This window comes from Halichoerus grypus, chromosome 3 (assembly GCF_964656455.1).
Source record: "Halichoerus grypus chromosome 3, mHalGry1.hap1.1, whole genome shotgun sequence".
Lineage (NCBI taxonomy): Eukaryota > Metazoa > Chordata > Mammalia > Carnivora > Phocidae > Halichoerus > Halichoerus grypus.
The window spans coordinates 123,399,132-123,415,904 of NC_135714.1; the positions used below are offsets into that span (position 1 = coordinate 123,399,132).

General features: G+C 37.9%; 1 protein-coding gene across 3 annotated transcripts in view; it reads left to right on the plus strand.

Moving 5' to 3' along the window:
- The window catches only part of HHIP (hedgehog interacting protein), a 94,673-nt gene that overhangs the window by 66,853 nt on the left and 11,047 nt on the right, over positions 1 to 16,773 (plus strand). For all 3 annotated transcript variants that reach the window (XM_036100067.2, XM_036100068.2, XM_036100066.2), the window contains exon 11: positions 2,275 to 2,356. In XM_036100067.2, the coding sequence (XP_035955960.1) occupies positions 2,275 to 2,356 (82 nt within the window). The remainder of the gene's footprint in view (positions 1 to 2,274; positions 2,357 to 16,773) is intronic.

The following is a 16,773-nucleotide window of genomic DNA, read 5'->3' on the forward strand; positions in this document are numbered from 1 at the left end:
GGGATCAAGCCCCGCATCCGGGTCCCTGCTCCGCAGGAAGCCTGCTTCTCCCTCTCCCACTCCCCCTGCTTGTGTTCCCTCTCTGGCTGTGTCTCTCTGTCAAATAAAAAAATAAAATCTTAAAAAAAAAATTAAACATGCCTTCACTGAATTATGCTTTAATGTGAAACTCTTTGGCTTTAATTAAGAGCCACATGGGGGTGCCTGGCTAGCTTGGTTGGTAGAGCATCCAACTTTTGATCTCGGGGTTGTGAGTTTGAGCCCTATGTGGGGTATAGGGATTACTTTTTTAAAAAAGCGGGTGCCTGGCTGGCTCAGTGGGGGGAGTGTGCTACTCTTGATCTTGGGGTTGTGGGTTCAAGCCCCATGTTGGGTGTAGAGATTGCTTAAATAGATAAAACTTAAAATTTTTTTAAGAAGATTAAAAAAACTAAAGAGCCATAAAGAAAATGAGTAGGTTTTTGCATTTTTTGAAACAAAAAGTATTGAGAGTCTGTTTTTTCTATGTGTGTGTTTTTTTGTTGTTTTGTTGTTTTTTTTTTAGCTATAAACCAGGAGGTTTGTTGTAAGAATTAAGTGAAATAAATAGTATAAAGTACTTGACAAAATAAATATTAATTTTTCTTTGTTTATATTCCTTTGCTTCCTAACTTCATTTTTATTTTTTCTGTTGTGTCTGCATTTTTAGTATAAACCCATAACATCCTTTCCAGAAGTAAGAAAGTAGTAGAATGTGCTAAAAAAAAAAAAAAAAAAAACACAATAGAGTGGAATAGAGAAATAGAGATTAATCAAGGACTATTTCATGAATGAGAACCAAATATGAATTTTAAAGCCCTATAAGCATATCATCATAAATACAGCTTATAATTCCCTATTCATGTGATCCATTATATGGAAGTAGTGGTACTAAACAAGAGTGGTTCTCTCCTCTGTTGTGTTTCATCGTTGATAACACAGCCCAACACCAAGAATTAAAGAGGTAGAGTTGGGATGAACATCAGGTCTCTCTTTTCCCAAATATTTACTTTAATATATTTGTTTTAAAAAACTTAAATTAAAAGGATTCCATCTGGCCTCCAATTATCAATTAATAATAACAACGTAGTAACCAAACCTTTTGATCTTGGGCAGAATAAATGAAGATAAAACTTGCCACTCAACACTCATGCTAAAAATATTTATTGAGCACCTATTCTGTGCAAAGCTTTTAGGGATATAGCAGCAGATAAAGAGACATAAATTTTATATTTTAAAGGAGAAGGACAATAACAAATAAATGAAGATAGATATATACATATAGTGTCAATTAGTAATAAGTGCTTTGGAGAAATATCCCATTGTGAAGAGGGATAGAGATTGCTACCTCTAGGGTTGGGAGAAGTGCAATTTTAGATAGTGCAGTCAGGAAAGATGATATTATGATATTAAGTACAGCCTTGAAGGAGGGGGAAAAGTCAACCTAAGGGAGATCTAGAGAAGGACAGATGCCTGGGACAACTTGGGACAGATGCTGAGACAGGTAGAGCCTGGAACAGCAGCTGAGATAGGAACTGAGTCAGGAGCCTGGGACAGGAAGAGCCTGAAACAGCGGGGACCTTAGATAGGAGCCTGCGACAGGTGCTCCTGTGTACCAAGTCAAGGGGCTAGCGAGACCAGGGAGGAGGGAACAAGAGGGTGATATATGGCAGATAAAGTCAGACAGAGCAATAAAGGGGGGCATCACAGGCCACTGCCAGGACTTAATTTTGCTGTAAGAGAGATTAGAAGCTATTGGAGGTATTGAAGCAAAGGAGCGTGATCCAATTAAATGATCTGACTTGCTTTAAAAGAATTTCTGGGGTTGGTATGTTGAAATTAAACATAGAAGAACAAGAGTAGAAGCAGGGAGATCAGTTAGAAGGCTACTGCCCTAATTCAGGAGAAACTGGTATCTGCTTGCTCTGGAATAGTAGTAGGATATAGAGAGAAGTGATTGGATTCTGGATGCACTGTGAAAGTACACTTGTGAAACTCATCGTCTTTAGGCAAGTGATCTTCCTTGAGGATATACGGAGATAACACAGAGAGATATAGATACACACACACACACACACACACACACACACACACACTCATATACCCACACATACATATATACATAGATCTACAAATAGATATAAAAAATAAATCTAAAATATCCACCTATCGATTTATATAAAGTATCTGCCTAGGCAATAGGCAGTAAGGCCTTGTGATACTGTAAATTAACTTACTGTAATTCTCTCTTCACAGGTGAAGTTTATATTCTGTCAAGTAGTAAAAGTATGACCCAGACCCACAATGGAAAACTCTACAAAATTGTAGATCCCAAAAGGTGAGATCTCTTCATATTCCTTTAAGTCAAGTAATGTTTCTCCAAGTTGTTTTACTGTGTTCAAATTGGTGATGACGAATTGCAATTAGCAGTCAACAAAGATGAACACTTTGACCATGTGCATATGAGGTCTAGACTTGACTCTGCTGGACTTTGAAGCCTTACTGTGTCCACATATTCATGTCATTCTTGCTGCCATCAGAGAGCAGCATTCTATTTGTGGAATCAGCGTCCTCAGTTACATGCTGGAGAAGGACCCTATGTAGGGCTGTGGCTTTAGCTTTCGTGTTGCAAGCAATAAACCCTCGGGTTCTTTCTAGAAAACCTGAACCATACTGGCAGACGTTACAGCTGTTCAGTATGATTTTTTCATCAGGTAATCAAGACAAGCTATTTGGCAGTTCAACATCTGAGCCTCATTTCAAAACTATCTGGCAGCTCACAGCTCTCATGCAGGCCTCTGACGAAACAAATGGAAACTGAAGAAATGTTGTCATTTACCCCAGCAAGAGGAACACTTGAACGTTGAATGTTTTAAAAAATATATCTATCCCCCCTGCTCCTTTCCACCCACCCATCACAACGGCATTATCTTGAATCATAGTTAGTCAGTTGTTAATTTCATGGATAAAGTCAGAACTATCAGCAGCTGCTAAAATTATATATTATCAAAAAGGTATTAGTCATCAGCTTAGAAATAACTGTTAACAGAACCTAGGGTGTCCTCAGATACCACTACTGTTGAGCACGTACTTGTCAGACTCTCGCTACACCATGCTATGAATTTCAAATTCTCTCTGTACTAACTTATCTTCATGAGCCCATTTGCATATTTAAATTCCCATATTTCAAGTCTCTTTTAGCAGAATACATTCTAATAACCTAAAAAGTTTGCTAAAGGCATGAATTTAGTTACACTTCAAACATATTATTTGTAAGTTATGATGTAGGTTTTTTCTGAAAAATCACAGACTAACAAAATAGAGATTTTCATCCTTTTCCCATACCACAAAACACTGTCTTTCTTGGGAAAAGTGTAAGTTGACGTTGGTACTAGAGAACAAAAAGAGGAGTAATCAATTCTAAATGGTCTGTTGGCGTATCACATATATTCATCTGTCACGCCCTGGTCGTGTTCCTCCTCTATGTAACAATATACATTTTCTTCCACAGTAAGAGAAGCACCCATCTATGCATTGTAGGAGATTTTTTCCTCCTTGGGTGTGAAACGAATGCCCTCTTTGTGAAAAATAAAATAATGAACGAAAAAATATCAGACTCTCCGGTGATGGTTGAAGTTGGCAATATTAAGAACAAAACACAAAGTAGCAGCATTCTCCTGATTCCTAATGATGTCTAGGGATTTCACTCAGATCTAATGCCCTTCATTTCCTAATAGTCATTATTCCATCATGCTTGTCAAAGTTGATATGCTTTCACAAGCTTCCGGTTAGTCTTATCATGAATTCTTCCTCCTTCCCACAAAATCTTTCTCTCTTCATCTGGATTGTTTAGTCTGCTGGTGGTGAGTTGAGGTGAATTTTACACTTTCCATCCATTATTAGTGTCTAATTACCAGGGTTTCCATAAGGGACCTTGGCTTTGTGATCTTGGGGCCTCCTCTAGTAGGGTGGTCTCAGAGTGACATACCTGAAAGGCCTGACTTCTCATTACGGTGCCTGTTTCTGGTGAGTCCTGTCACGTGTGGGGCCAGGGTTAAGATGTGTGTTTGGTTTTCAGAAGGTGGGGGGAGTTACAGAGTCCCAAACACACTGTCCTTGTACACAGGCATAGACATAAATTTCAAAATGAAGCTGACTGTAAGAAAACAAATGTTTTCATAAACATTTGTTGGGAGCCTCATGCTGTTTCAATTTGGATGCCAACGTTTATTATTATAGTATTTCTCCCTAGATGAGTTGAAGTTCTATATAAGCAGACACTTTAGTGTATGTGAACAGGATTATTTTAGAAACACAAGCTAATTACTAGTGTAACAGTGTTCAGAATGTCTGCTTCAGAGCCAAATTGTTTCTCCAAAATTTTGGAGGGAGAATTTGAAGAAAGGGCCTCATCAACTGAAAAAAACATTTCTTGTTACAGACATTTCTTGTTATATCAAAAATCTAACTCAAATTAAAATCTTAGGTTAATTGTATTCTTGTGGAGGAGTCCCCAGACTTGTTAGAATAATGTTTTCAGAATCACTACTTTCAAACAGCACTTGACTCATGGTCCTGGAAGAGAGTAACAACAAATTACAAAATTTTTATGTTTGGGGTGCCTGGGTGGCTTAGTTGGTTAAGTATCAAACTCTTGGTCTCAGCTCAGGTCTTGATCTCAGAGTTGTGAGTTCAAGCCCCGCGTTGGGCTCCATGTTGGGCATTTTTTTATAAATTAAATTTATGTTCTATATTACATGTCATAGAGGTTACATGCTTACTCACCATAGGATTTATGTTTTCTGTTGTTCCCTACACACACGCACACACACACTCACATATAAAGAAGACAAGAGAGTTTAAAAACCATCTGCAATATTCTGAAGTCATTTTGGCAAAAGCAGATGAGGTTACAGCATTACCACCTCAGTCTGTAAGGACAATTTGGTCTAAGGCTATATGTTACATAATCATTTACATAAGTTTAAAATCATTTTACAGTGGGCATCCATCTCAAAAAGGATGGCAAGATAACCTGTTACAAAAATCAAATATCATTATTTATAACTTAAAAAAATGAAAATTCAATAAGACTACAACTCGGTTTTCCTTAAATAGAACTCAGGAGTCATTTAAACAAAAAGTAGAGAAGGAGTGAATTTTCCTCCATGTGAGAACATTGAACACACTTCAGGAATGTTTTCAGAGGTGAAACAGTTGCATCTCATCAGAGAGTGGAGTTAGGATCAAGTCAATACCAATCACCCAGCTTGCTGAGTCATCTCACTGGGTCCCAAAAAGTCTCTAGTACAGGGTCCTGCTGGCCCTGGTCAGGGGAGCTCCTTTGGCCAGTAGTTCCAGAAAACAGACTGAATACACTGAGCACAAGAGAGGGGGGCGATAATTTTAGTTTCACTTAGTCGTGCCACCTAAGACTAATCAAGACTAGGAACAAGTCCATCCTGGCAGGACAGGGAGGCAGCTGGTCTTGTCTCTGAATCTTCCTTACTGGGGGAGCCTTCATCAAGTTACTTCACCCTCCTCTGCCCCTTTGCCCATCAATGGAGTGCACATGATCACTCTGTCCCTTCCTCATTTCTGCGGAGTGCTTTTGAAGATGATTACATCATACATTTAAAATAGAGTAGATTCTTTAATATTGTTGGTATTCATTCTGTGCATTCAAGAATTATTTTCAGGTGATCGCTCAACTTTTAAGGTTGTCTTTCCAACATTGGGGTAAAGGTGTCTGTGGAGCTTTCAAGAGCTCTTGGTACAGTTTCCAAATGTCCAAATCATGCCCTGGATGCTTGCTCTTAATTCAGTCTTTTCAGAATCAAACAAATGTGCCTGCGGGGTGGAAATTAAAGAATTCTAACAGTTACGTACCTTCTAAGCTTTATTTTTGTAGAACACAATTTTTTTCACACCTCTGCCAAAGATTCTTTAATTTTTGCATCAGATGAGACCAAATGACTTTTTTATTATTATTATACATTTTTATTATTATTTTTAATATTATTATTTTTTATTATTATTTTGAAACGTTTCCAAATTCTCCAGGAATTTGTAAAACAAAATGATTCTTAATCATTTTGATTTAATTACTATGTACCCAGTCTTACTATATTTTAACATATTGCTGATCTGTTATCCAGCCAAGTCACACAGACCCTTCCCTTAAGAGGTCTATAAATTAACAAAACAAATTCCAGGCTTGGGAGGTCATTTTACAGAAATGTCGTATCCCCAAAGTCCTGTGTGAGCAGTATCAAAAACTGCTCCTCCCCCCTCCCCGCCCGCCTCCTCCCCACGTCTCCCCTCGATGGCCCTTTTGTTTATTTTTTTCTTAATATCTTTATCCTACTCCTAATTATACTAGATGCTAAAGAGTCGTTTGTTTTTTGGGTTGTTTTTTTTATTCCCCAAAAAACCTCACTTCATAAGAGGAAATCGGTTCTGTGCATCCTTCACATATGTCTCAGGGAGCCAGCAGGCAGCTCTGCCATCCTAAAGAAAGTCACACATAATAGAGAGGCTTTAGCCCAATAAGCCAGTCTAGTCCCAATTCATCAGTCAAAGTTTTATGCAAGTGGGCCCCCTAGGTTGAGAAATCCCCACAGTGCCTGTTGACCCAGCTGCCAAGTCCTCTTGCTGCACAGCCACCCTGACAGAAATACAAACTGTTTAGCAACTCCATTGACCTTTCAGCTATTAACAGGGACACAGGCTCCACCAGGGACTAGTTTTCAAACATGACAGAATTTCTTAACACTAGAGGTCATGAACAAGTATATGCCCTATAAAAATCCATTCAGCATGGTGGATTTGAGGTCTAAAAGACAAAGAAGCATGTTCTACGTTTTTGCTATTATTATTTTTTTGCATATCCGATAACTGAAAATGGAGATATTCTTATCTGCCAGCTTATATTTTACTCTTAATGCACTGTATTGTACGTAGTGAGGCATGATACATTGGTGGCTAACAAATCCTTCCTAAGCTGCCCTATAGCATTTGAAATTTTGAAGATATATTACCAAAGAATGGGATAAGATCAAAGGAGAAACTTCTAATGAATGAATGAGCATGCATACATAATGTATGGTAATGACCTAAGTATAACTGGAATTTTAGTCCTACTTTACCAGGATTTGCATATGTATGTATATGCACACACATTTAAACATACTCAGGTCGGGCACACCCTGCTGCGGAGAGCCATCACCCATTTCAAAATAAATAGAAAATATCATATAGCAATTTATGAAAAAAATTTTATCTAAGTGACCATGTCATTTAAGGTGTTCGTATAAAACTATATATATATATATATATATATCTCCTATTTCCTGGAGATGTGATATATGACCACAACACTCAAAGGAATGTTCTGCTTTATGCTAATTACAGTCGCTCTTAAACTATCAATTTTGAATGTTGGAGTATCAATTCCTAGAGTAATTGTGCAGATTGCAATGAAGACTTGGATGAATTGCCACTTTCAAGCGGCATTTGTTAAAAAGATATAAAATGAAAAATACAAATAATGAAGAATATATTCTTCAAAATGAAACTCATGTGTTAAGAGTCGAAAATTCGTAAAAGCATCTCTTTTTAATTGCCATGTTTCTCCCCTGCCTGGGACAATGGTGAAAGTCAGATCTTAGTAGATCTGAATTTTGTGTACTTTCATTATAAGGCAACATATCATCAGATATTGCAGTACTTGAGATAAAGGCAGATTTAACCTTGAATAAAACAGCCACATAAATTTGTAATAAGATGTTTTCTAGAGGAAGGTGTACTTTTTATTTTTTTTATTATTTTTTAAGATTTTATTTTTAAGTAATCTCTACACCCAACCACCCTGAGATCAAGGGTCACATGCTCTACCAATGGAGCCAGCCAGGTACCCTGAGCAAGGTGTATTTTTTTAAAAGAAAAACTGCTTCTTAGCATCTTTTTTTTTTTTTAACTAATTCATTTTAGTCGAGTTAAAAGCTCACATGACTTGTTTTTGTCAACATTGACAAATGAATCAAAAAGTGTAACATCAAAATTTGGGCATTTGTCACCCTAATAGTCTTGAAAGAGAATTTAAACTGACATTCTTGTGTTCTTTTAAAGGACAGAAACTTGTGTCCAGTTTTTGCTTCCCATTTAAAGCATTTAGTGATATTTAAAATTTCTACCTTCCTCTGATATAAAATTAAAACACTGGTACTTCTACAGCTTTAAGTGAGAAAAGATTTAATATTATTATTATTATCATTATCATTATTATTTGGTGATTTCTAAAAAAAAGTACGCTAGGCTTTTAAGTCTTTTTTTTTTTTAAAGATTTTATTTATTTATTTGAGAGAGAAAGAATGAGACAGAGAGAGCATGAGAGGGGGGAGGGTCAGAGGGAGAAGCAGACTCCCCGCCGAGCGGAGAGCCCGATGGGGGACTTGATGCGGGACTCGATGCGAGACTCGATCCCAGGACTGCAGGATCATGACCTGAGCTGAAGGCAGTCACTTAACCAACTGTGCCACCCAGGCGCCCGGCTTTTAAGTCTTTTGAATTATAATGTAATCAATGTGTTTTTTTAAATGCTTATTTTCCCAATTACAAACATTTCTTATTTCGTGTCTAACATTTTTTATCAATTATGGTTTATGAATTAAGTTTTTAAGTTCAAACTTGCTTTTGGACATAAAATTCTGAACAGAATATATTTCCTTCTTTATATTAGGAAGCAGTGGCATTGACTTTTTATTGTGCCCTAATTTTTCAGTTTTTATTTTTATCATATGAGAGTAAGTACAGTTATACTCCAAGATTAAAACAGGAGATTTAATTAGTCTGCAAGTATCTTGTACCTGTCCCTGTGTTCAAGGTCATGTATTATGTGCTACAGAGGGAGAATATAAGTGAGAACTTAGTCCCATCCTCTAAGGAACTTATTTTTACTTTAAATTGGGAGATCACACACATTATCAAAAATGTAAATATTATTTGAGATAAATAACACTTTGGGACAAAAAAAAAAATTAGGCAAGAACATTATACCCTATAAATCACCGAATTAATGGCCCAGAAAGCTATGGATACTGAGACAGGTAAAATTCACCATGATTTGGCTCCCTGGCCCAGTCCATACTGCTCCACTGTGCTTTTCTTCAACGCTAATTAGCTCACATATAAAAGAGAATGATGACTACATAACATGGAAATTATGTAGCTTTCCAAGCAAGTATGGCCAGAATTATAAGAAATAGAACAAACCCTCAGCCAGGCTGTTGCAAAGGCAGAGGAGGTTTCTCAGCTGAGAGGTAAAATGAAAAACGAGTGTCTGTACTGGGTTCTCCTCCCCGATGAGGCTTTCCTTCAGCCTGGGCTCTTTGCAGGTGGCACATCCCCCAGGAGTTCATGGCCCACCTCCACCGCCATTTTGGTTTTGGGTATTCCTGAACTTGGCTGAGGCAGCCTCCAGCTCCTGTCCGCATTCACAGGGTTGCCCAAACTCTCCCCCTAGGTACCAAGTTTTGCTGTTTTAGTGCTTTGCTTTGCTTTACTTTACAAAGTTGCACCAATCTTCAGCGATCTGCCCCAAACCTATTTTTCCCATAAGCCCTATTATTTTTAGTACACAATTTTGTACCATACAAGATTTTTCAGGGATGTGCACATTGAATTAAAGCAGAAAGGCCTGTTTTTCTATATTCACCACTAATATTGGGATAGACCAGTTTCTGAATTTAGGACATTGAAAACATAATGCAACAGGCACTGAAGGCAATTTAGTAAAATTGGGCTTTTTTTGGTTTGTAAAAGCAGATGATGTTATCATCTAGTCTCATTAATTATTTCTCCTAGGTTTTCCCTTTAAGGAAATACATAACTTTTCATTTCCTAATTTTCCCATGGAGATATATATACATTGAGTTAACCTGAAAAGTTGAATGAAGGAGATCCACACACCCTTTTAGATACTTGTGTATTGTGGTGGTGGTGTTTGGATAGTGAGATTAGCAGGGCCTGAAATATGGGTGCCTTGCTCCCTTTTTCCTAAAGTAAGAGGGCCAGTTGAGTGGAAAGAACACTGGGCTAGGAGATAGTTCCAGACTATGTGTAACTAGCTGTGTGAAAGCCATTTAATCTCTTCATACATGTTCTTCTCCTTTAAATTTGGGAATAACAGGACTAGCCCTGCCTCATGAGGATAAGTTGAATATGAAATTATTAAAAAGTATATGTGGCTTCATTATTTGCTTTTATTATGGTTTCATCTTTAGACATAGAACAAAATTTAGCAATATTTGTGAAAATTCTGATAATCTTATCAGCACTAAGCAGCCAAACCCGTGGCTCCCTTCATCAAATCATCAGTGCCCCTGCCCCCTTTGAGTTTAGTACTCACTCAGTCCCAAACTGCTCAGGTATTAGAGCCAATCAACACTATTTCTAAATGAGTATATGCTCAGCATTTAAATTGCAGACCTCAGAATGAAGACAACATTGGTGTCAAAAACGGCTGAGGCCCAGGCCCCTTTTTCTCAGCACTTTGTAGAATAGAGAAATGTAGTAGTTCAAAGTGAGGTCTGGAAATAAGACCAAACATGGGCTTTATCCATCCTAAATTGGAATTCTAGAAATATACAGTACAAATTAAAAATTTTAATATGATACATAATGTATATAAGTTCAGAGCTATTCTTGAATTTAAATTATGTTTCCCTTTACTCCAATATCAAGGTTGCTTGGGACATATATAAAAAGATATTTCTGGGGCACCTGACTCTTGGTTTCAGCTCAGGTCATGATCTCATGGGTTGTGAGATCACGCCCCTCGTGGGGCTCCGTGCACAGCAGGGAGTCTGCTAGAAAATTCTCTTCCTCTGCCCATCCCCCCACTTGCTCGCGTGCTCTCTCTCTCTCAAGTAAATAAATAAATATTTTTTTAAAAAGATATTTCTGCAACCTACATGTGATATAATGTCAAGGACAGTATTCCTTAAGAATACTTCAAATAGGGGGTGCCAGGCTGGCACAGTCAGAAGAGTATGCAACTCTTGATCTTGGGTTTGTGAGTTCAAGCCCCCCGTTGGGTGTAGAGATTACTTAAATAAATAAATAATTCAAAAAAAAAATACCTCAAATGGTCCTTGAAAAATACTGTTAGGAAATGAGTATTGCCATCAATACTGCCGCGAAGTCCCAATGAGAGCAATATTGCTTGGTTATGCAGAAAGAGACGCCATTTTCTCTGTTCTTTTACCTGGAATATGATTGTAGTATGAGTGTGTAAGATTCCTTCCAGCCAAATGGAATTTGTATCATGTATTATTTCATTAGCTGCCACAAAATGGTTATGTGTGGTCCCAAAACAGGCTGGAAATCCAATGGAATCCCAACTTCTACTCCTGGTGGGTAAACTAACCTTGAAAAGAGAAATGTCAACGTGAACAAGAAGAATTTAGTGAACATTCAGACTAAAGAAAAAATCAATTTATGTATTGACCTTGGAGAAAGGCATTGAAAAGAGTGTGGGAGAGATGACCATGCAGTTCTACTAAAGTAGGGCTATGCCTACGCCCCGAGCTAGACAGGTGGGAAACAGGAACATCTATCCCATCAGGGAAACAGGAAAATCTATCCCTTACCCTTTTCTAGGTAAAAGTGCTGAGGACTGGTTTTAGAAATGACGAGTGGTTACGGATTATCGTTGCATATCAAAATGCTCACAGTGAGGAACCCCATTAAACCAGAGAATCTGTGGTGGCTTCCAAAGCCTGCCTTCCTGTGCAGAGGTGAAGTCTTCATCCAAGCATACAATTTCAAAGCATTCTCTACCTGGAAGCCCCTGGCCACACCAATTCATGGCCACATTAATTGCTACTGGCTGGGAAGTGGCCTTCACTTAGAACAGTGCCTCTCAACCTTTAATATGCATGTGGATCACCTGACAAACTGGCAAGAGTGTAAATTCAGTTAAGTCTGCGGAGGGGCCTGAGCTTCTATATGTCTAACAAGCTCCTATGTGATGCTGGTTCTTCTGGTCTGGTACCATGCTATGGGTAGTAAGGATTTAGACTTCTCACTTTTTCCTTTCTCATGAGAATAGGAAAAAGCATGGAAGAAAACTAGTTTTGCAAAGGTTGCAGTAGCAAAGGAACACTTTCTAGATTTTTTACTTATTCATTTGGGAGGGAGAAAAAGAGAGAGAGCACGAGCCGGGGGGGAGGGTCAGAGGGAGAGGGAGAAGCAGACTCCCCGTTGAGCAGGGAGCCCGACACGGGGCTCGATCCCAGGACCCCGAGATCATGACCTGAGCCGAAGGAAGATGCTTAACTGACTGAGCCACCCAGGCGTCCCAAGAATAAGATAGTTCTTACATCACCTTTCCCCCTTAAACAGATGGTTGACTAAGAGAAGCTATAGAATTATTACTTCTTCTGAAACCTCTTATAAGTCAAGAATTTATAAATGAGTATTACTTATGATTTATGTACCTTGTTTGACAGTAACGTGAATTTAAAATCTGAGCCCCTAACAAAAATTTCAAAATGAGTCCCTTTATTTTTTGTAAAAAACACAATAGACAGATTTCTAACACACTCAATCTGAAGAGCAGGCTTACTCAAGACAGGCTTTATCCCGGTGCTTCCATCCAGATACACAGAGGACTTCTCATTTATTGATTTATTTAATCATTTATTAAATTAAATATCCTAAAATTAAAGCCATCTATCATCTCACTACCTGAAGACATTCACTGTAGGCTTTAGCTAGTCACAAAAAGTCATCATGTAGGATATGTTATAAATCACTTATGCTTCTCAACTTCTTTCTTTATTTCAAGAAAATATCTCAACCTTTATGCTACTACTCAAAACCAGAAAAAGTGGGTTTCTAAGAAAACATCTTACATTTCCAGAAACAATGCTTTATGCATTAAAGAATGTTGGACAATTTTTTGGCACTAGTCCTTATTTTTTCATTGTCAAGTGTAAAGATTATAAAGTGTGTTTTTCTGATTTAAATTAAGTTTGGGGACTATAGAGATAACAATCGACAAATGGGTTTGATATATTTCTTATTACAAACCTAAATATCCTTTGGGGAAGTTTTCTACTTTGAAAGCTATCTTGGACTTCATTCAGTAGAGATAAGAATCCAAAAGTTAAGAAAATAATTGTTTAAAAGAAGAACAAAACTATTTAAGCAATTCTTAGTACACCTACATTAAAACACCCAATTTTCCAGTCAAATAAGAATGAAAAATGAGGTAACCTATCACTATAAATATATAATATACACACATAATCTAGATTTTTGTTTTGATGCCATGTAGTTGTGTATATGTAATAATTATGTACGTATATGATGGACTATTTCAAGGTGACACTATAAAAGTTCACATTTACTTGTTTTATCCCCTTTTCTCTTCTCCTCATTGCATGTAAAGAAACCCTGTTTTTTTTCAATGGCAGGAAGAAATGTCACTAGAACAGAGAGTGAGTGGAGGAGGATGGTTGGGATAACCAAACTCTTTGTTAGACTTTTACCAAATACATAACCAGAAGAATGAATTTTAATACATTGGCTTAATTCCCAGCTGGAGGAGAAAACAATCCTATCTTTGTGTCATGCTTACTTCTTAGTCTGTTGTTTATTTACTATGACTATGATTAATGTAAAAATGTTTCATTGAAAATGAATTTAACCATGCCTTAGAAGAATTTTGTAAGCCCCGAGTTAATTTAGGCAACAGAAATATAACAAGTGTTTTTAGTTTTAAGCTTAGGATATAAAAGTATAACAATTAGATTTTAATGATATCCCTCTCCTAAATAGTCTGTATATTCCTGATATCTTTACTTAGTAGCACAGAAAAGAAACAAACACTCTCGGGCGCCTGGGTGGCTCAGTTGGTTAAGCGACTGCCTTCGGCTCAGGTCATGATCCTGCAGTCCCTGGATCAAGTCCCGCATCGGGCTCCCTGCTCGGCAGGGAGTCTGTTTCTCCCTCTGACCCTCCCCCCTCTCTCTCGTTCTCTCTCTCTCAAATAAGTAAATAAAATCTTTAAAAAAAAAAAAAAGAAACAAACACTCTCTTAAAATTTCATATTCTTATTTATTCATTCATTCAACAGACTTTTAAATATCTTCCATATGTTGCACATTTTCCTAGGTCCTGGAGGGACACAAGAGAAGAAGGGGAAACATAGTCCAGAAAAAGCATTTGAGAAAGTTTCTACTATATGCGTTCAATAAACATTTATTGAATGCTTCTGTAGTGTTTTCCTAGCTCCTCTGAATATAAGGAGTTGAAAGAGATAAAATACTTTGGTGGTTTAAATGTCATCTTCTAAAATATCCTTCAATCCTAAACTAACTGCTTCCTTGTCTGTATTCTTGTGTTACTTCATATGCACCTATATCATAACAAAGGTTACACTGTGTTATAATTTTGTGTTCAAATGTCTGTCTGCCCCATGGTGTCTCCATGAGGATTGGAACCCTATTTTATTTATGTCTTACCCCTTGAAGAGCACAGTATTTCCCTGAGTGAGTGACTGAGTGGTCTTGAGGAGGATTGAATATGTCACTTTTGCCTTCAGAAAGCTTTCATTTCAAAGGGGATGGGAAAGGAGATAGGGGAATCCATTCATTAAGAGAAGTAAAGTTCTATAAGAGATGGGTTAACCCTGGGGCGCCTGTCTGGCTCAGTCGGTAAAGCATGGGCCTCTTGATCTCAGGGTCATGAATTCAAGCCCCACGTTAAAAATAAAAACCTACTTAAAAAAAAAAAAAAAAGATGGGCTGTCCTCCATGAAAATTTTCAATTAATGGATCCACAATAGAATAACAGTTTAAAGAGAGGGAGAGGATTTATTTAAGATGCTAAGTGAGGAATGTTAGTTGGCCACTGCACTAAAGAGAAAAAGGATTATTTTCTGGGTATTTAAATAAAAACTTAAGGGAATCATGTTCATATATGATAATCACATAGGTTTATAAACTAAAGTAAACAAGCCCAAGTATGAAATAGTTACATCCACAGATAGATAAGCATTTACTAAATCTTAGGCAAAAAACAACTTAGAATCCCCCCCATCTGAGTTTCCACATATTTGAATGTTTGGGGAAAAAGAGTCAAAGCATCAAACTGGAGGGTCAGCAGGGAAAGAAGAGGCAGATGCCTCCCCTGAAGAACTGTACTTCACTATTGGGTCCTTATCTGTCACATCCTCATTCCTTTTCCCAGTGCACATGAATCAGTGTCCCTACACTTTGCCCCAGGCGGGCGACATCTTCTGGTGGTGGTTGTTTAACCGGTAATTTACATTCTTGATCTAAATGGTGTTCTCGCCTCTTCAAATTCATCTGCTCAGGCATAAACCATATTGTCAAGGAGTGCATGAGCTACGTGCCTGCATATTTTGCATCATATATAGCATGATATATATCGTATGTCATATATAAATGTGTATTTATATATATATAAAACATATATATTTTAAACACTTATTTATTTTAGAGAGGGAGAGAGCAAGCGTGTGGGTGTGTGTGGAGGGAGAGGGAATCTCCAGCAGATTCCCTAGTGATCGTGGAGCCCTGATGTGGGGCTTGACGCGGGGCTCGATGCGGGGCTCGATCCCATGACCCCAAGATCATGACCTGAGCCGAAACCAAGAGTTGGTTTAACCAACTGAGCCATCCAGGCGCCCCAACGTGTCATATACATGTAATATATTTTTGACACACTCTACTTTAGAATCTCTTCTTGAATGAGTCAGAAAGAGAGTGAATGAGGGAGTAATCAGTAGAAATTGGATAAACAGAATTTCAGTTACCAGTAAAATACCTGTTTACTGAATGCCAGGGCCTATGACTCAGAGGAACTTCATGGCTATTGAAAAACAGCTCTTCTAGTGATCAAAAATGCCACCATGGTTTCACAAAGTAAGAATTTTATTGAGGAAGAACTAGAGCCAACTTGGGTTATTCAACAACAAAACAGGAAGGTGAATTAATACGCCCACTTTCCTTGGCATACCCATTTCACTTTTTCTCCACCTCAACCCCCCCTGCTTATACCCCCAGAAAGACTCCCTTGAGGAACACATGGAAATTATTCATTAATGTTATCTGAGTGAAAATATGCTCAGTCCATAGAATGCCTTGAGGACCTTTCACATAAATTGACCGCTTCTAGATTTAAAAAAAGAGGTAGAATGGATTTAAGGGAGTTTTCTGAATTGTCACGTTAGTTGCAAAACACAGTACTTTCAACACAAAGTGAGACTTTTATTGGAGAGAGGAGCTTAAGAAGTCACTATATATTTTGAATACAGTTTTGAGTCATTGTAGAAATAGCCTGAAGTCAGGCCCCAGGGTATTACCACTTCCTATTGCCAGAAGGACATAACAAGATAACCTATCTCAAGAAAACTGGAGTCTACAGGGCCAAATTATTTGCTTATCTCCGAAAGCTATATCATTTACTTCTTTTAGTGGCTTTGACCTATAATTATCACCTTCTTTGTTATGGTGCTTAAGGAGTCCTACTGCCTTGGCCATCTTAATGGTGGCGATTTGAGCGGTGATGACCGTTTGTTTACATTCCTGAACTGAAAAGAACCTTCTCACCACACTGTGGCACAGGCAACATGACTGATGGAGGAGTACCACTGCACGTTGTTTCTCCGAGATTAGCTAATGAGCAGTTGTGACCATGCTTCCAGCCTCACCCAGCCTGAAA